The sequence below is a fragment of the Bos taurus genome, chromosome 2 (assembly GCF_002263795.3).
Source record: "Bos taurus isolate L1 Dominette 01449 registration number 42190680 breed Hereford chromosome 2, ARS-UCD2.0, whole genome shotgun sequence".
In the NCBI taxonomy this organism is placed as follows: Eukaryota; Metazoa; Chordata; class Mammalia; order Artiodactyla; family Bovidae; genus Bos; species Bos taurus.
The window spans coordinates 61473230-61494490 of record NC_037329.1 but is presented as its reverse complement, the minus strand read 5'-3'; the positions used below and the strand labels follow the sequence as shown (position 1 = coordinate 61494490).

Sequence of the window (21261 nt, the reverse complement as noted above, 5' to 3'; positions counted from 1 at the left end):
TAGTTAAATATCATCAGCTTTAGGGCTAGAGAGGCCCATTTTAGTAGTTGTATACCTTAAGGCTAGTTACCTGTCTTGTCTAAACCTATCCCTCTTCTTTTTGAATATAATAATGAAAAAGATTAGAACATCATCCTGTAAGGTTAACTGTGAAGATTAAATGAGAGAATGCCTATGAAATCTTTTGTACAAAGTTGGGAACATAGAAAAACTATGTCTTCAGATTTAAATCTGAATCTCCCCCCGCCAGTATTTACTGATTTAGCTGCATTGGGTCTTAGTTGTGGCATGTGGGATCTTCACTGTGTTGTTGGGGACCTTCACTGCAGCGCAAACTCTCTAGTTGTGGTGTGCTGGCTGGCTCAGCAGTTGAGGCTCGCAGGCTTAGTTCCATGGTATGTGGGATCTTAGTTCCCTGACTAGGGATCAAACCCACATCCCTTGCATTGCAAGGTGGATTCTTAACCAATGGACCACCAGGGAAGTCCCAAATCTGAATTTCTTGATCTAACATTTCCTAATCTTAATTGTACATAACAACAATAAAAGAACAGTTAGCATTTGTTGATTAGAAAATATTAAATAAAAAAAACTCAGGCTAAAATCAAAAGATTTAATTTCTAAAGGGAAAACTGACATTAATTGTTGATTTAAGAACAAGAAAATCAATAAATACACGGAAACGAGGTGCTTTAGGGCTCAAGACTTTCAGGGAAATGAAAATGTACATACACACAAAGTAAAGCTGGGGTGTTTTTTCCTAACAAGTATCATACAAACATATTTACTTTTTATTCTTTTAATATAACCATGCAGATAGTTTTGAGGAAAACTAAATTCCTCCTTCAAATTCAGCATGTTCTGTTTAATACATTATGAACATCTCTCTGGAAAGCACTATGCCAGAGATACCATAAGTTGGAAATAACAGCATTGCTCTTCTCCTAGGGTTGACACTCTCATAGGAGACATTTAGAGGGATAAGACATCTAAATGTCTAAGACAAATGAATAAACAAAATGTTTATTCTATCTTTTTTTTAAATTTATTTTTTAATTGAAGGATAATTGCTTTACAGAATTTTGTTGGTTTCTGCTAAACATCTACTTGAAATCAGCCATAGGTATACATGTGTCTCCTCCCTCTTATCTCCCTATCCATCCTGCCCCTCTAGGTTGTTACAAAGCCCCAGTATGAGGTCCCTGAGTCATACAGCAAATTCCCATTGGCTATCTATTTTACACATGGTAATGTAAGTTTCCATGTTACTCTCTCTGTATGTTTACTCAATCTTAAAACAGGATATTCTGCAATGTCTTAATATGGATGAATCTTGAGGACATGGTGCTATGTGAAATAAACCAATTCAGTTCAGTCCAGTCGCTCAGTCGTGTCTGACTCTTTGTGACCCCATGGACTGCAGCACGCCAGGCTTTCTTGTCCATCACCAACTCCCGGAGTTTACTCAAACTCATGTCCATTGAGTTGTTGAGGCCATCCAACCATCTCATCCTCTGTCATCCCCTTCTCCTCCTGCCTTCAATCTTTCCCAGCATCAGGGTCCTTACAAATGAGACAGTTGTTCGCATCAGTTGGCCAAAGTACTAGAATTTCAGCTTCAGCATCAGTCCTTCCAATGGATATCCAATTACACAAAGACAAATACTATATGATTCTACTTATATGAGGTATCTAAAAGAATCAAATTTGGGAATTTTCTGGCAGTTCAGTGGTTGGGACTCTGTGCTTTCACTGCTGTGGGCCTGGGGTTCAATTCCTGATCAAGAAATTAACATCACACAAGTCATGGGGTGAAGCCAAAAAAAAAGGTCAAATTCATAGAATCAAAGAGTGGAATGTTGGTTGGAGGAAAAGGAAAATGTGGAAGTATTATAGGCATAGTTTCAGTCAATAAAAAGAAATGCATCTGAGTCGATACTAATGAGATGGATGAACCTACAGCCTATTAAACAAAGAGCAATCAGAAAAACAAATTGTTTATTAACTCATATATACAGAATCTAGAAAGATGGTACTGATCAATCTATTGGCAGGGCAGCAATGGAGACATAAAGACAACAACTTGTGGACACAGTGTGGGAAGGAGAGGGAGGAACAAACTGAAAGAGTTAACACTGAAATATATATATATATAAATATATCTATTACCATATGTAAAACAGGTAACAGTGGGAATTTACTGTATGATGCAGGGAGCTCAAACCTGGTGCTCTGTGACAACCTTGAGGGGTGGGATGGGGTGCGAGGTGAGAGGGAGGTTCAAGAGAAAGGGGACATATGTGTACTTATGGCTGATTCATGTTGATGTATAGCAGAAACTAACACAATATTAAAAATAAAACATAAATAAAAATTATTAAAGTTAAAAAAAGCTTCAGTGGCGCAAGATGGATAAGTTCTAACAGAATCTACTGAACAACAATACAGGGTACAGTTAAAATTTTGTTAAGAGGGTAGATCTTAAAGAAAAAAAAAAAAGAAGGTGAAAGAAATGTGACAGGTGAATATAAACTAATTTTGCCTAACAGGAACACCTAGAAAGGCTTTATGCATATAACAGGTGGCACTGGAATTTGGCCTGGAAAGACTTTTAAAATCTGAAAAGAAAAATGAGTGATAGATAGACTGGCTACAGATGTTTCCAAGTATGTGACAATCAGGAAAGGTATGGGAGGACTGTGGATGATGACAGAATGGCTGTGGAAGATGAAACTAGAAAGGGCAGCTGTGAAGAATTTGGACTCTATTTCATAAGGAATGACAAATCAAAGTTGGTATTTTGAGAGGGAGATAACATTTTTTTCTCAACAAATACAAGGATTATTTGTCTTGTTCATCATCATTGTGCCCAGCAGTTAGCTGCAAGGCAAACTGCAAGGAAGTGAAGGTAACTATATTATTTGTTAACATCAAACATAGTTGAGGACCTTTGTAAAGTGGTATGGTGGCTAGGTGGGATTTAGCATAGGATTCACATTCAGATGAAATAGCTGGCAGTAGATACACTACCAGAGGTAATGGAAAATGGCAGCCTGGGAACATAGGGGAAGAAAGGATTGCAGCTGCCTGAAAGGTTCATAGGGTTTAACAAACAGGTATGAATCTTTAGCTAGGCTTCGAAGGATGAATAGTTATCAGGCAGAGAAAAACATTATGAAAAGTAGGAAAATATAAACTATGGTATTAAGTATATCAGAATTTCATTAAGACAGCAGAACTATTAACAGTAAAAGTGTGGAAACATCCCATGTCCATGGATGGATGAATAAACAAACGAAATGTAGAACAGACATAATGAGTACCATTCACCCTTAAAAGGAAAATTCTGGCACATGCTACAACATGGATAAACCTCAAAGACTTAACTATGCTAAGTGAAGTAAGCTGGTCACAAAAGGACAAATATTGTATAAGGCCAAATCTGAGGTACCTAGAGTAGTCCAATTCACAGACAGAAGATAGAATGGTGGTTGCCAGGTGCTGGAGGGTGGGGCGGGGGGGGGGGGGAATAGTGAATTATTGTTTAGTGAGTGGAGTTTCAGTTTGGAAAGAAGAAAAGCTTCTGGAGATGGATGTTAGTGATGGCTATATTACAAGGCATATGTACTTAACATCAGTGAACTCTATGTTTAAAAAAGGTTAAAACGAGTTTTTACCACAACAACAAAAAAAGAATTTCCTGTCATGTTATTGCTTAAAAGATACTGAAGTCATTAAGGTCCCTAAAGATAGCCACAAGAAACTTTAATGATGGAAGTATTTAAAGCTTCAGTATAACTAATGGTAACAACTTAGAGTTTCTACATATTAGTAAAATCGTATATAATTTTTTTCGGACTATTGCAGAGTCTCAGGCCGAGGATGTCATTGAAGAGTACTTCAAACGCAAGAAATGATCAAATTAAAAAGCTGAGGTCTTATAAAAATTTTTTCCCTAACTCATTCCAAAGTGCTTCCACTTCTTCCTGGACTCAGGGAGAGCAGCGATATTCTGCGCGATCTAAGAAAAGTAACTGGTGGCAGTGGCTGCAAGCCAGAGAGAGGGGGTTTGAGATGCCTGGAGCCTAAAAACAAAGCAACAGAAAAAAAAAGAAAGAAAAGAGGGATTTGGGGCGTTGGAAGGGAAGGAAGGAAGAGATGGAGGGAGTGCGTTCAGTGCCGTAAGCAACGCAGGCGGCCCCTAGCCTGAGCATCTGTCAAGCACCGGGTTCATTCCCGCACATTCACCTCCACAGGCTCCAGGGCTTCCTGGCCCTCGGTGGACCCCATGAGCCCCCCGCCAAGATTCCCACGCCAGTTCGGCCTCCCTTCACGAGTCAGACGTGCGGCCTAACTGGACGAGTTACTCATTCCTACCCAGCTTCGGCGTCCCCACAGGGAACCGGGGGCTACGCGACCACCAGCCTTTCGGGCTGTGAGGACTGAACAACGGGCCTAAGCGTTCGGCCCAGGACACAGCACACGGCAGGAGCCCGAGGAAGGGCTCCAGATGAACTTCACCAACCCTGGAGACCAGCCCAGCCCGACCCAGGCTCCTCCCCGCGGCCCGCTCTCCGAGGCGCGCGACCCCTCAGTACCCAAACTCGCGCGAGGCCCTAGGGGGCCCCAGACTCCGGAAGCCGGGAGGGGAAGTTCCGCGATTTAGGGGCAACCGCCGACTTACTCCTCCAAGAAGTCCAGGAACAGTTTCTGGCACTTCTCGGCTACCTCGTCGCGGACTTCCAGATGCTGGCTGCCGGCGCCCGGCTCCGCCGCGGCGGCGAGGTCCATATCTGCCTAAGGCTGAAGGGCAGCTGGCGCCACACTATAGTTGCTTCTCCTCCGACGCTGCCGCTCTGCGCGCGCCGCCTCCGTCCCGCCCCTTCGCTGGAAGGTCGGAGCCAATCGTGGCTCAGGAGCCCCAGGATTCGCGCCAAACTTGTCCAATGAGCGCGGTTTCTCTCTCAGCCCCGCCCACGGAGCGGAGATTTCGCGCCAAATGCAAAGACCTGAGAAACCTGGGTGGTCTGCCTCTGCGCCTGCGCAGTTGGTCGTGGGCAACGAAATTTGGCTGGGGGAGGTTAAAAGATAAGATCTTTGTTCGGGGGTGGGATTGGGGGGTGGTTTTTCAAATTTTCTTCAAATCGTTTCCCTGATATTAATTGAGCAGGAGGCATAAGGCTTTAGAGAGGAAAATGAGTAAGATTCAGACCTGCTTGAGCCATCCAATTCAGTTCAGTTCAGTCGCTCAATCGGTCCGACTCTGCGACCCCATGAACCGCAGCACGCCAGGCCTCCCTGTCCATCATCAACTCCCGGAGCCATCCAATTGGAAGACATAAACTGTAAACCACCAGTTAAAATCCTGTAAAAAGAGTCAAAAGTGATGTATAAACAATACCAGGGGGAAAGGATGTTGGCAGAATTATTCTGATTGGTGCTGACCGGGGAAAATCAGCGATTATTTGACGCTGTTGATTAATTCCACTGTCAAATGCACTCTTGACTTGGGTCTTCCTGACTTTCCTTTCCACCCCTTGGTGGCCATATTCCCCCGACTTTATTTCACTTGTTTTCTCCTGTATCTTTGGCCATTTCTGATGTTCTGGTTCCAGAACCCTCTTATCTCCTAAAGGAGCTCTCTTGGGCGAGCCCCTTCACTCCCTTGGTTTCAATTCACCAAGATCTGGGTGCTGATGAATTCTGAAGGTGTATTACCGACCAGTTATCTTTCTTGGGCCTCCAAAAATTATGAGAAACTTGGCTTAGTTCTATTTTTTGAGGCTTCTAAGTATATTAAAAGGAAAGTTTGTTTTTTTTTTTTAATGCCAAACAGGAGGCTAGAAGCTACAGTCATTCTTTTAACACACACACATAAGTTGAAGGCCCTATTCACAAGACATTTACAAGATTTAACAAAAGAGTTCATTGCTTGTGTACTGTAGTGTATCAGATGGTGTGTATTACCTCATTTGAAGGGGATGGGAACCCTTGCAGATCTGTATCCCTCAGCTCTTCACCAGCTCCAGATCTGCCTGCCCATAGAACATCACCACTTGTATATACTTTAGGAACCTTAAACTCACCTGTTTCATGATATTCCCAACCCTCCTGCACTGGCATAAGAATGGATCCAGGAGATATCTAGGAACATTTTGCTGACGGGATTCTGTCTCAGTCTCTCAGAAAGCCTTCTTCTTTTCTCTTCCATTTTTCTTTTCCTTCTCTTTCTCCAGGTAGACGTCTCAGAACTAAAGTACCACCTACAGAAGGAAAAAAGCAAAGAACAAAAGTGCAGTTCCAGGCTTATTTATGGCTATCCCCACAGAGAAACTTGGAACGTGTTCTTCTCAGCCCTCCACACCTCACAGGCCCTTCCTCCTGCCTTCAGACATGCATCAATGGACCAAAATAGGAGATGGGGTCTCCAAGTGTGTATTGTGGAGGTACCTTCCATAGAAGAGGAGCATGTGAGTTATAAAACATCCTTGTGCTGTTTCAGAGAGTGGTATGCCTTTGTGTGTGCGTGTGAGAAGAGGAGAATGTGAGTTACAAAACATCCTTGTGCTGTATCAGAGAGTGGTATGCCTCTGTGTGTGCATGTGTATGCGTGTGTGTGTGCATTTAGGCCTGAGACTATCCTTATAAAGGCTTGTTGGCAGGGTTGGCCTTTGGCTCACATTTGGGAACTTGACTGCTAAATATTTCCCTACGTCGATATTACACTTGACCTAAATGGTATGGATGGCTCACTGTGTCTAAAATGTTTTACAGTGTGGTTGATACTGAATATTTTCTGAGAGTCTGGAATCTTAACATGTGCTAGGCAGAGGGTGCTTATGTAACCAATCTTCAGTAACAGCACTAGGCTTCTCCAGTTGAGCTTCCCTGGTAGTCACGTGTGATCCTGGGAAGGAATTAAGTGCATTCTGTGTGACTTCAGAGGGAGCTTGTGCTTGGTTTTGTCTGAACTTTGCCCCCTGTGCTTTATTTTCTGTCCTTTCACTGTAAGGATATTTATCTTTATTTAATGACAGGTTCACACACTTAATATTTTGGCAATTATGAGCTTTATACCTAGTATCATACTTAAGGAAATTTTTTTGGAAGAAAATTTTCTGATTATTGTTAAAATTCATAAATGATTAGCTTTATTCCTTACATACATATAATGTTCAAAAGGATAATATATAATAAAAGGAATTACTGTAAACAATTTTATATTGCCATAACAACTTGCATCATTAAATTGCAAATAAAAGTATATTGTTTTCTATATTTAACTCAAATAAAGCTTATAATAAAAGAAATTCATAGCTGTGAGTATGATTATATGCTGCGTCCTAGATGGTTGGATGGCATCATTGACTCAATGAACATGAGTTTAAGCAAACTCTGGGAGACAATGAAAGACAGGGAAGGCTGGCATACTGCTGTCCATGGGGTTGCAGAGTTGGTCATGACTGAGCCGCTGAATAACAAGAGTCCTCCTAGCAAATCACAGAACCTGTGGATGGCTTTGAGGACCCCCCCAACACAATATATGTATTTTTTAACCTTATAATAATTTCAATCATAAATGAATATAGACAGAGAAGTATAATGAACTTCCATTACATAGCCCCAGTAACCACTAACACGTGGCCAATTCTGTCCCAACCATACACCCCATCTGCTTTCCCTCTCCATAATGATTATCTTAAAATTTTTATTTTACTTATTTGTTTTTGGCTGGACAGCATGCGGGATGTTAGTTCCCTAGTCAAGGATCAAACCAGCGTCCCCCATGTTGAGAGCAGAGTCTTCACCACTGTATTGCTAGGGAAGTCCCTTAAATTTTTTATTTTAGAATTGTCTTTTATTTATTTATTTTTGGCTGCATTGGGTCTTTGTTGCTGCTTGAGGGCTTTCTCTTAATTGCGGGGCTCGGGCTCAACAGTTTTGGCTCACTGGCTTAGTTGCCCTCCAGCATGTGGGATCTTCCCAGATCAGGGATCTAACCCATGTCCCCTGCATTGGCAGGCAGATTCTTAGCCACTGGACCACCGGAAAAGTCCTGGATTTGTCTTTTAAAATAGTCTTGCAAAAGATAGTACAGAGTTCTCATATACTCTATGCCCATTTCCCCCTATTGTTAACATCTTATGTTATCACAGTATATTTGTCACAACTAAAGAACCAATTTCAGTACAGTATTATTAACTAAACTCCATACTTCATTTGGATTTCACTGCTGCTGCTGTGGCTAAGTCGCTTCAGTTGTGTCCAACTCTGTGCGACCCCATAGATGGCAGCCCACCCGGCTCCCCTGTCCCTGGGATTCTTCAGGCAAGAATACCGGAGTGGGTTGCCATTTCCTTCTCCAGAATTTCACTGGTTTTCACCTAATGTTCTTCTTCTCTTCCAGGATCCCACCCAGAATACCATATCACATTCACTTGTATCTCTAGTTTCCGCTGGTCTGACACTTTCTCAGAATTTTCTTGGTTTTGATGACATTGATAGTTTTCAAGATTACTGCTTAGGTATTTTGCAAAATATCCCACAATTGGGATTTGTCTGATATTTTTCTCATGTTTAGACTGTAGTTAGGGGGTTTAGGAAGAAGACCATAAAGTACAATTCTCACCACTCCCTTATGACTTTGAAGGAAATCCTTCAAAAGGATTTCATATTATTTCATTTGTAGATATTTCAGAAAGACTCTCTAAAAGATAAGTGTTCTTCTTTCCTGAAACATATCTTATGCTGGGCTGTAGCAATACAGGTTGATGATACTGAATCTTTTAAAGTTAATTGTAATATTTTTTTCCTGGCTTATTAACACTTCAATATATTTTGAATAAAATCAGCAGATTAAATTTTTACATGGTTGATTTTAGGTGGTATACAATATTCAATACTATATTTATCAAATCATGGTATGAAATATTTTCCTCCAAAGAAAGTCAATCCTCTTAAAATATTTAATATATATTACTTCTTATTAGCAAAATAAGAGAATTATATGTTAGCTGCTGACCAATTCATTTTTAGCAGTACATGATTAAATGCATTTTTAGTCATTTGCCTTCCTCTTTTGTTATTTATGTATGAGAAATTTAGTCATGATGTACGGCAAAAAGACTGGTGAGGGAAGAGGCAATGATGGCAGTTTTTATCTGTTTTAAAAAATTTAATTAATTTATTTTTACAAATAATTTCTTGGCTATGCTGCATGGCACACAGGATCCTCAGTTCCCCCACCAGGGACTAAACCCGTACCTGCTGCATTGGAAATGTGGAGGCTTAACCTCTGGACTGCTGGGAAATTCCCTTACCTGTTTTTATATAATTCCTATGTAATTTTTTCCAAAGAATTATACACAAACACAATTACTGCAAAAATATTTAAAACTTTCATTAGACTTCTCAATTTATATAAAAACATTATTTTTGACTGTACTTACTGTACATTGTTGTAAATTAAGAAAAGAGAAACATCATATAAATGTATTCCTGTTTTTATAGCTGTTATAAAAATCGGAAATGTAATTATATTGGTGATGCTTCCTAAGGCCCACTTGACTTTGCATTCCAGGATGTCTGGCTCTAGGCGAGTGATCACACCATTGAGGTTGGGTCTTTAAGATATTTTTTGTATGGTTCTTCTGTGTATTCTTACCACCTCTTTGACTGTGTGAATCACAACAAACTGTGGAAAATTCTTCAAGAGATGGGAATACCAGACCACCTTACCTGCCTCCTGAGAGGCAGGAGGAGTAGAACCAGACATGGAACAACAGACTGGTTCCAAATTGGGAAAGGAGTATGTCAAGCCTGTATATTGTCACCCTTGCTTATTTAACTTATATGCTGAGTACATCATGCGAAATGCTAAGCTGGATGAAGCATAAGCTGGAATAAAGATTGCTGGGAGAAATATCAATAACCTCAGATATGCAGATGACACCACCCTTATGGGAGAAAGCAAAGAAGAACTAAAGAGCCTCTTGATGAAAGTGAAAGAGGAGAGTGAAAAAGTTGGCTTAAAACTTAACATTCAAAAAACTAAGCTCATAGCATCTGGTCCCATCACTTCATAGAAAATAGATGGGGAACAGTGACAGACTTTATTTTTGGGGGGCTCCAAAATCACTACAGATGGTGACTGCAGCCACAAAATTAAAAGATGCTTGCTCCTTGGAAGAAAAGCTATGGCCAACCTAGACAGCATATTAAAAAGCAGAGACATTACTTTGCTGTCAAAGGTCCATCTAGTCAAAGCTGTGGTTTTTCCAGTAGTCATGTATGGATGTGAAACTTGGACTCTAAAGAAAGCTGAGCACCAAAGAATTGATGCTTTTGAAATGCAGTGTTGGAGAAGACTCTTGAGAGTCCCTTGGACTGCAAGGAGATCAAACCAGTCAATCCTAAAGGAAATCAGTCCTGAATATTCATTGGAAGGACTGAAGCTAAAGCTGAAACTCCCTTTGGCCACTTGATGCGAAGAACTGACTCATTGGAAAAGACCCTGATGCTGGGTAAGATTGAAGGCAGGAGGAGAAAGGGATAGCAGAGGAAGAGATGGTTGGATGGCATCACCGACTCGATGAACATGAGTTTGAGCAAACTCTGGGAGTTGGTGATGGACAGGAAAGCCTGGCATGCTGCAGCCGATGGGTTGCAAAGAGTGGATATGACTGTGCAACTGAACTGAACTGAATTATATCAGTATTATTTTAATATCAATTTGACTGTTTTTAATCATTAATTTTACTAAGTATGTTCCATATTTTTTCTCTCAGTGTTTTTTAAGACTATTTCTTGAAACAATATTAACATTTTTGTTTGAACTAAAAAACAAAGTTGAATTTTTTTCCCTAACAAAACAGTGTGATTTAGCTAACTCTTTTACAACAAGAATAGGCTTTGCTAAGTGTTTTGCAGTGGATATTTCTGGATATTGAGTGACCTAAATCTTGAGCTCTAAGGTTTTGGCTAATGTGTATCTAAAGAGCATTGTAAAATGAAAGTACTCAGACTTCCCTGGTAACCCAGTGGTTAAGACTTTGCAAAGAAAAAAAAGAGACAATTAAAAAAATAAAAAAAGAATAAAAAATTTTTTAATTTAAAGAATTGTGTAAGCAGAGGTTTGTTGAAATTCACTTTTTTTTCTTCTCAAATTTAAGAAAGATTTAGGCAACAGAAACAGATTGAGGACTCCTCAGAAGAGACACTAGGGAAGCCTCAGTAATAGATGTGATCACCCAGAGAGCATCTGAAGAAAGAGAAGGTGGGTCCACGTGTGAGGCCCTGGGGAATACCAACATTTAAAAGGAGGTTGAGGAGGAAAATGCCATGAGAGAGGCTGGGAAAGAACAGCCAAAAAAATAGGAAGAGAAACTGAAAAATCAAAAGAGAAGACTCTAGCACCAGTCATTGTCGTTAGTGAAGGCTGCAGAGTGTCAAGGAGGACAGAGACTGAACACGGCCAAAGGGATTTCAAGGTTGTGGAGGGGGTGGGAGTTAGATTGCAGGGGAGTGTGATGGGAGCCCAAGAAGCAGAGTGAGTGGTGGCCACTAAGTTGGGCTACAGAGACCTGCTCTGCTCTCTCTGGGTTGAGAGGCCCTTGACATAGGCTTCAGTGCTTTGGAAACCATTGGCTGTTGGAGCAAAGGTGCAGGGGGAGAGAGCCAGTCAGCAGTTACTCCCTCTGGCAACTCAGGGATAGAGGGGAGACTACATGGCCCCCAACACCTGTGATGGAATGAGTGCTTCTCACTCCATGAAGGTTTCCTGTGACTCCCTCTTGTACTCCTATGGCTGGGATTACCATCTATGGTAGCCAAGGTCCAGGGCTGCTGAAATCTAGTCAGACTCTACCAGCTCAGCCAATCACCCTGGACTAAGAGAACTTTATTCTGGATTGCACAGTTACTAGACGGGCTAGCAACTTCCCTGCATACTGTCCTTCCCCAAGAAAATTGGCATTAGCTACTCGTCCTCCTCCAAAGGCAAATATGGGGAAGTCTTTTTCTCTACAAAAGTGTGTACGATAAAGAGGCAGTCACTTGGAACCTTGCACCAGAATCCAGTTGTACCTGAAGCAACGTTTTTGAGTTGTTGGCATAGCCTCAGCAGTTAAGCACTTGGGCTCTGGATTTGAGTCCTGGCTCCACTACGTAAGTTACTTAACCTCTCTGTGCAGTATACTTGAACTCTCTGTGCAGAGTACTTAACCTCTCTGTGGGACAATAATGGAAACTGTTAACCTGTTAATTGCACTATTGTTATAAAGAGTAAATAAGATAATTTATAATGAGTTTTTTATCTGAGGGATGATAATAAAACCTGCCAATAGGGCTGTCATTGTAAGGATTTAAAGAGATAATAGGACTTCCCTGGTGGTCCAATGGTTAAGAATCGGCCTGTCAATGCAGGGTACATGGGTCCAATCCCTGGTCTGGAAGAATTCCACATGCCGTGAGGCAACTAAGCCCGTGTGCTTAGCACAACTGCTGAGCCTGTGCTCTGGAGCCCACAAGCCACAGCTACTGTGCCCACGCACCCTTGAGCCTGTGCTTCACAGCAAATGAAGCCACCACAATGAGAAGCCCTCAGACTGCAACTGGAGAGTAGCCCCTGCTTGTTGCAAATAGACAAAGCCCATGCACAGCAATGAAGACCCAGCAAAATCAAAAAATAAAATTTAAAAAGAGATAATATGTGCAAAGTGCTTCATAATATGTGCAAATATGCCTGGCATATATTAATAGATATCATACTCATATTCTATTTAACCCTCCTCAGTACTGATTCACTATAATGCTGTTTGTCTCTGAAGTATTTTCCATAAAAATATACTTGTATAACATAAACATACTATGGTGTAACGTGTGTGTGTGTGTGTGTGTGTGTGTGTCTAACCTTGTTGTAAGTACTCTTATTAGTGCTTAGCCAAAGAGAACCACTGTAGCCCACTGTACTGCCTGCTCTGTACCAGTTAAGGTTGGTTAGCCCACAACACCGTAGAATTGCACACCACCATCTGCCAAAGTGAATGAGTTCTGCAATTTAGCTGTATTTAGGACCACCCATTGGAGACTGGTGGAAGATGGATGTTATGAAGGGCTTCATAAACATCACTGCCACTTGGGAGGAAAGACCAAGAACGGTATGACATGTGCCTGGGAGAAACTTTGGCCCAAAGCATGTCTTAACGTCAGAATTTTTGAGGCAATCCAAGAGCAAACACCAGTGTTCCAGGAATCCACTTCCTGATATGAGGATCCAGGTAGGGCTGAGGTTGTTGGCATACCCATTTCCAGGGACCCAGAGACCCCTTGCCAACAGGGGATATGTGTCCATTATGATTAGACCTGTCTCCATACTGTCCCACCTTCTCTAGGAGGCTTTCTGGCCTCCCAGCCTATGGTTCTGTCTCCTTTCTCTGAATGCTGGAAACATTCCATCTCCCAGTTGGCATATGTAGTTTTCTGCCTTGATTAGGTTGGTTATCTTTTGGCTTGATATCAAATATTTTTATTGGCTGATTAAAACTGGGAACTTGGGAAGTCTTAACATCTCCTAAGAAACCAAAGAGCATATTTTCTTAAGAAAATTTTTTGTTATAGAAAATTCCAAATATATGAAATAGAAATATGTACTCCCATGTATCTGTCACCTAGTTCAGTATTGTTGGATCTATAACCCATCTTCTCCTGACACCAAATTATTTGGGAATAAATTTCTGACATTATACAATTTCTTTTGTAAGTATTCCAGTATGTATCTCCTCTAAAAGACAAGCATTCTTGTAAAAAATACAGCTATGATATCAGATCCTCTTATGCACCCCTTCAGATCCTCACGTAGTCTCTTGTTCCAGTCCCATGAAGGCTCTGAGCCACTTGGTATCTCCTGCCTCTGTGCCTCTCAGGTGTCTCAGTTGTCACCACTGGCTCATGCCTCTTAGAAGCACCCTGGAGGAGAGAGGGAGTCAAGATCACAGAGAGTCTTTGGTGGAAGAGGAGAGTCAGTGGTTAAATTGCTTCCTCCTAACCAACCCTCTACATATGGGTATGTAGGTTAGGTTAGGGATTTTTTTCCCCATCTTGCTTCCCCTTGCCGCCTCCCCCCCCCCCATTAGAAACAATAATGCAATCAACCTCTTTGTATGTGTGTATTTCTGGAGGATAAATTTCTGAAAGGGTTGGTCCTAGGTGAAAGTGAATGAATGTTTTCCATTTTCATAAACTGCCAAGTTGCTTTTCAGTAAGGTTGTACCAATTTATTCTTTTACTGGGGACTTTTCTGGAGGTCCAGTGGTTAAGACTTTGCCTTGCCATGAGGGTTTGATCCCTGGTTGGGGATCCCTGGTTGGGGAGCTAAGATCCCACATGCCTCATGACCCACAAAAACAAAACATAAAACAGAAGCAGTGTTTTAACAAATTCAATAAAGACTTGAAATTTTTTATTCTCTTACCACAGGACATTTTCATTTTAAGTGAAATAAAAACCTCAAGGCAAATGGATTAAGTTCTGACCTTAGAATTACAGGATACAGTCTGCCAGTGGGAAGTTATTTGTGTAACAGAAGCTACCTGGTACCCCTAAAAATCTCAGCAGTCCTCAAACTTTGCTCCATCTATTCATTTACTCAACCATGCAACAAATATTTAATGAATACCTATTATGTGTCGGTAGTAAGGTATTATCGATACTGCAGTGGCTGTCGGAGAAGGACATGGCAACCCACTCCAGTACTCTTGCCTGGAAAATCCCATGGACAGAGGGGCCTGGTAGGCTACAGTCCATGGGGACGCGAAGAGTCGGACACGAATGAGCGACTTCACTTCATTTTTCACTTTCATGCATTGGAGCAGGAAATAGCAACCTACTCCAGTATTCTTGTCTGGAGAATCCCAGGGACAGAGGAGCCTGGTGGGTTGCTGTCTATGGAGTCGCACAGAGTCGGACACGACTGAAGTGACTTAGCAGCAACAGCAGTGGCTGTCTGTTGTGGAGCTTACGTTCTACAGGGCCAGACTGAAGTGGAGCATACTGAAGACTTGGATAGAATTCATTCCTTCTTGCTGTTGAGCCTCAACTAGGTAAACTTTTTCTGTTGTGGTTTAGCCCAGTAATTACCTAGTGTTTCATAAAGAGATCAAACACATCTTCTTGGGTTTAATTGAGAAAGGAAATTTCACAACACTTTCTTCAAGACAAAAAGGGATTCGTATTCTTCATGTGCAGTTGTGGCAGGCTATGCAGGCATCATGGGCTAGTCATCCATCTTTTATCAGCCTCTGTAGACTCATCCTGGGCACGGCAGACTGGTGGGTTGACAGGCAGCTCAGAATAAGAGGCACTTACAAGCAGGTCACATGGAACCAAGAAACATTCTTCTGATCTGAATGCAAGTCCACCAGGTTATTCTGAATAATTAAATGAAACAAAACAAAAAGGAAGCACAAAACCAAAAAGAGCCCATGCTCCCTTCAGGGGTTATGACTGATAGCAATGTTTCAGAAATTATTGCACTGCACAGTATGTGGGACGCAGTAAGGACAGCTAGACTGACTCCTAGCATGACTTCCACCAGAGTTTCTGAGGGTGTGAGGCATGTGTGGGTTTTGTTGCTGTTGTTACATATTTTAATTAACAGAAGCAAAGGGCTATAGTATTTTGTGCTGCTACTGGTCCCTTCTGTGCTACAGCTCTGTGTAGGAATCCTCCTTCAGTCATCAGTGTGTTGGGATATCCTGCAGTGGGCAGACGTTTTTGTAGATAGGGCTCTTAGAAACTTACAACCTAATGATGGAGGCAGATTATGAATATAAATATACATTGTAGAAAAATTCAAGTATAACAAAATATACAAAGTATAAAGTGATATAAAAGTAGAAAGGTGAAATGCGAGATTCTAGTTAGGATATTTTCTGTAAAATTAGATAACCTCATCATCGTTCATCGTTCAGTCACAAGTCATGTCTGATCTGACTCTTTGCAACCCCATGGACTGCAGCATGCCAGGCTCCCCTGTCCTTCACTATCTCCCGGAGTTTGCTCAAACTCGTGTCCATTGAATCAGTGATGCCATCCAACCATTTCATCCTCTGCAGCCCCATTTTCCTCCTGCCCGCAATCTTTCCCAGCATCAGGGTCTTTTCCAGTGAGTCGGCTCTTCACATCAGGTGGCCAAAGTATAACCAGTTGGGATAATCTATTGAGAAAACCTATTGGGAGGCAAAAAAATCATTCATTCTTTACAGTAAATTATAATTTTAACAATTCCAAGTAATACATATTCAGAGGGAAACAAGACAAAGGCAGAGGAATAAGTAAGTGAACAAATAAAAGCCACCCCAAATTGTATCACACAGAAATATTATTGGTTAGTATTTTGATGATGTGTATTCTTCCATGTGAAACACATTATTGTACAGCTGTTTTTTTTTAACAACTCAACCAAATGTCTTGAACATTTTCAGTTGATATATTTCAGTATTGTTTTAATGGTATCTAGATTACTATAAAGTTCATGTAGTATGTTTTTACAAACTTTATTTACGTCTTTAGATAGTTTTCTGAGGAATTAATGAATCAAAGGGGAAAGCATTTGAATACTCTTGACAGGTGCTGCCAAACTGTCCTCCAGAACAATGACGCCCTCTCTCTGGCATGACGGTAGTTCCATTGCAATTTTTCCCCCTTGCCAATTTAAAAAGAATAACTGAGACCACATTTAGTTTTTACATATATCCTATTTCCTAGGGTAGCTTACCAGCTTTCGGTAAATATAGCTCAGTGGGTTGTACTGAACCTGGATTTCTTTGATTTCATTGTGGCTTATACAAGGGTATGCTCTTCTGGTCATACTGCCTAGAGGGGGAAGCTCTGAGACTACATCTTCCCCATTGTCTTGGTCCTCAGAAATGCACTCTGACACAGAGATTTCTGTGCAGGAGATTTAAGGCGGAGTGATTTTGGGGTCAGTACCTAGCAGAATTAAAGAAAGCACAACCAGGAAGAGGCAGAAGCTGAACCGTGATGACGAGACCTCAGTCAACCCCACAGATAGCCCTGGAGGTCAGATGTGCCCTCAGAGTCATCCCAGATCAAGGCAGGGGACTGGGCCTTTGCCCCAGTATCAAGCAGTCACTGACTACAGGCTGCCTTTGGGGAAGAAGTGTAACTTTAAATGAAGCACCTTCCTTCAGTCAAGGGCAATTCCTAGAAAGGGATGTATGTGGCTGTGAGCCTTCAACAGCCACACTCCCTCAGCTGGTGGTGAATGAGGTCCTGAAGAGGATGTGTGGGTGGCACATCACAGCATCCACTACAGCCCACGCTTACATCTCTCAGATCGACTTGCTTTTATATAGCAAGTAACTGCGTCTGGGAACAGCATTTCCAGGATCCTGGCTGGCACTTTTCTTGGAGAAACTTACAAGAGGAAGGTTAGTAGAATGAAAGACAGCCCTTGCAGCTGAAGCTGTTCTTGAGGCTACAACTGATACTCATCATGACTCCTCCTCTACCACTTATTCTAGATTCCCCTCACTCTCAGCCAGTACCATTGCTGTAGGTGGCTTAGTTAGTGGGGTGACACAGAACTTTGTAGTTGAGGGCCTAAGCCTTTGGTCATGGTGCCTTCCTCAGGCCATGGCTAAAACTGCTTAGCAGATGTATGAGGAGAAGCCCCTCTATTGGGTCTGACGTTCAAACATTTTCTTCTCACTGTACGATAGCTGCCCTCCTTCCTCCCGCCAATCAGATCAACAAAACTTGCCAGTATTGACTCTTCCATGCCTCCTGCTTTCTGGCATGAGGAGCCTGAAACAGCAGGACAGCAGCTGTAGTTTTAAGCTCTACTGTGTCTTTCAAGTTCTATTGTGTCTCTATGGGGCTCTATTGTGTCTCCTGGTGGAAGTACTTACTCTCAGGGAACCAGGACCTTTAGATTCACACAGTTTCATTCTGTAGGGAAGGGAACACTAATTTCCCAGGTGGACCGCTGGAAGAGATGGTGATCTGGGTCACTCCTTATACCTCCTGTATCCCAGGCCCTTGTATTCTACCTAACGGGCACTGTGTATCTTGCAGTGGTTGACCACGTTAGGCTCCACAGAGGAGCCTTGGTCAAGCATTCAAAAGGCCCCCTATCCTTCTATAAGGGTTGAAGCTTCTGGGGGTGCAGTATATAATAGATCAGTGTCAGGAACATAGCTGAGTTGGGAAAGAGCTAAGTTGTCAAATGTCTGAATAGCTGATCAATAAAATAAGCCCAAAATGAAAGAGCTAAACCATTAAGCACTTACTGCAGTGGTGTACGGAGAAGGCAATGGCACCCCACTCCAGTACTTTTGCCTGGAAAATCCCGTGGATGGAGGAGCCTGGTAGGCTGCAGTCCATGGGGTCAACAGAGTTGGACACGACTCAGCGACTTCACTTTCACTTCTCACTTTCACGCATTGGAGAAGGAAATGGCAACCCACTCCAGTGTTCTTGCCTGGAGAATTCCAGGGACGGGAAGCCTGGTTGGCTGCCGTCTATGGGGTCGCACAGAGTCAGACACAACTGAAGCGATGCAGCAGCAGCAATGGTGTAAGCAAGAGGCTAAAACCAGAAGCAGACTCCTCCATTCTTTTTTTTCCCATGCAATGATGAGTGGTGGAGAGTTAGATGAATCCATACAGATATGGGGGTCATCTCATTGTTGATGGAGCCTTGAAGAAAAGGCTCTGGTAGGACTTCTCTGGTGGTACAGTCAATAAGAATCCACTGCCAAAGCAGGGGACACAGGTTCAACGCCTGTTCTGGGAAGATTCCACATACCCTGAAGGAACTAAGCCCATGTGCCACAACTACTGAGCCAGCTCTTTAGAGCCTGAGAACTGCAACTGCTGAGACCCCAGCTGACATCAGCTGCCCTACTGTCTACTAGCGCCTCTTCTGTGGTGGATGGTCTCTGGTAGGCATTAACATGGAAGACAGGATGAGATGGTTGGATGGCATCACTGACTCAATGGACGTAAGTTTGAGCAAACATTGGGAGATGGTGAAGGACAGAGAAGCCTGGCATGCTGCAGTCCATGGGGTCACAAAGAGTCGGAAACGACTTAGTGACTCAACAACAGCAACATGTAATACTAAGATCTTTACATTCTGTTCGTACTCCCATACATCTGTCCATATGCCTTTTCTTTTTAAAAATTTATTTATTCATTTATTTTTGTCTGTTCTGGGTCTTCATTGCAGTGCACGGGCTCACTGTGGTGGCTTCTCTTGTTGCAGAGGATGGCTCTAGGTGTGTGGGCTTCAGTAGTTGTGACGCTTGGATTTAGTTTCTCCGTGGCATGTGGGAACTTCCCAGACCAGGGATTGAACCCATGTACCCTGCATTGGCAGGCGGATTCCTAACCAGTGGACCACAAAGGAAGTCCATGCCTTCTCTCCTTATTCTCGAATTTCCAATCTTTCTCTTTCTTGGCCTCTGACTAATCAGCCTTGCCATTCACCTGTGCCCACAAGTGTTATATATGGTCTTACCTTGGGCCACTTCTCTTTCCATACAAAAGCCAAAGACAGCCAGAGGCACTGTTTTGGAGGATTTCAAGCCTTTCAAGGCCACTTTTGAGTGGTAGTGAAACAGCAGCAGCCACTTGCCAGGTCAGCTCAACCAGGAACCAATCATGGCCTTTTCTTCCTCTGCCAGCTGGCCTTAAGGAAATCTCCTTGTTCCTGATTCCCCCATACATGGCCATAAGTTTGAGGGAAGCAAGGAAGTAGCTGTGGTGATGACAAGGGCCTATGGGAGTTCTGCTTATCCAGCCTACTTGGGCCTTTTTCTATTCGTGCCTGGTCCCAGATGTACCTACCACTATCTTATGATGGATTGCTTTGACCCTTGTAATTTGGTGGATCTGCCAGAACCTTGCACATAGTGGAGAGGTCTGGTTGCATGGTCACTTGATGTCCTATGGTCACATGTTCTATCTTCACCAGGGCCCTGTAGCAAACAGGTTGTTTACTGAATGGTATATATATATCTGCTGCAGATGGCATAGACTTGCTCCAGAAGCTAACAGGTCTATGTTGTGATTCTCCTGTTGGGGCTTCCTATAAACTCCACAGGGTACCTTTTCTTACCACCGCACTGATACCATAATAACTACAGGTTCTGCTACTTGACCCATAGCCTGGGCCTGCTTAAGATCCCTCTCCTCTTCTAGACACTACTCAAACCTGATAGCATTCCACGTAGATGCATTAGAGCAAAGTGGGAAGTATTTTGTTCAACAGTTATTCGTTCCATGTCTACTAGACTTGGAAAGTAAAAATAAACTAGGATACTATTATTATTACAGTTTTTAAATGTCTTATAAAAAGTGGGCAAACATAAAAATGTTATGGAAGAAATATGTCATTAATCTCGAATCAGAAAAGCAGCATGGTGCATTCTGCGAATAATGCTGTGTAAACTGTTAGGGCAAAGGGAAGGAATTCCAGTGACAGATCTTCTTTGAGGATGCTCTTCTATGATAGGTTTCCTTAAAAATATTTCAAGAAATGTTTTACTTTCTTAGTACCTTAAAAATTAAAAAAAAACCCAAACAATCTTCAGCATTTCAAGTGATAAAGCCACATTGACATTTTCATACTCCATTTTGTGTATATGTTGAGCCCTACCATGTCTGCTTTGCTTTGTTAAATATTCTGGTGACCAGTAATAAGAAAACAAAAGAATTTTGGAATTAGCATGTTAATGCTTCTCACAGGTGGAAAATTCAATTAGGTCTGGTTCTGAAGGGAAATATTAAGTTGGATCCATGGAGGCTATGGCTAATAATCAGCCAGAACAACAATAAAGCTATGTGTGCTTGTCGACAGTTTTCCTGCAAATTGGAAAACGTCAGCTATCCCATATTAGATCTAGTGACAGCCCAGGTGCAGGAGCCTGTTAGGGAATAAAGCATGATCTAAGTTTCCTCATTTAAGAAAGCAGAAAAGTGATCTCATTTAATTCCTAAAACTTGTCTCTGTTCAGCAGTTTCTTAATGCATACTGCTGCATGATCAACTCTTGTTAGAACAGCTTTAAAGCACACTCAAAGATATGTCTGACTGAGTATGTTAAAAAGTAGAGTGGTTAATCTGGAAACTTGTATATTTGACTAAATCAGAGAAATAAATAACTAATTTGAAGCTCATATAACCATTAATACTTGTAATCCAATTATTTCTAAAAGCAGACAGGAAAAAAGCAAGG

General features: G+C 41.9%; 1 protein-coding gene across 1 annotated transcript in view; it reads right to left on the bottom strand.

Annotated features, from left to right (window-relative positions):
• The window catches only part of MCM6 (minichromosome maintenance complex component 6), a 34613-nt gene extending 29797 nt beyond the window's left edge, over positions 1–4816 (bottom strand). The window contains 1 exon segment of the mRNA NM_001046234.1: positions 4685–4816. Within this exon segment, the coding sequence (NP_001039699.1) occupies positions 4685–4791 (107 nt within the window). The 5' untranslated portion in view covers positions 4792–4816.
• Between the last annotated feature and the right edge of the window lie 16445 nt (positions 4817–21261).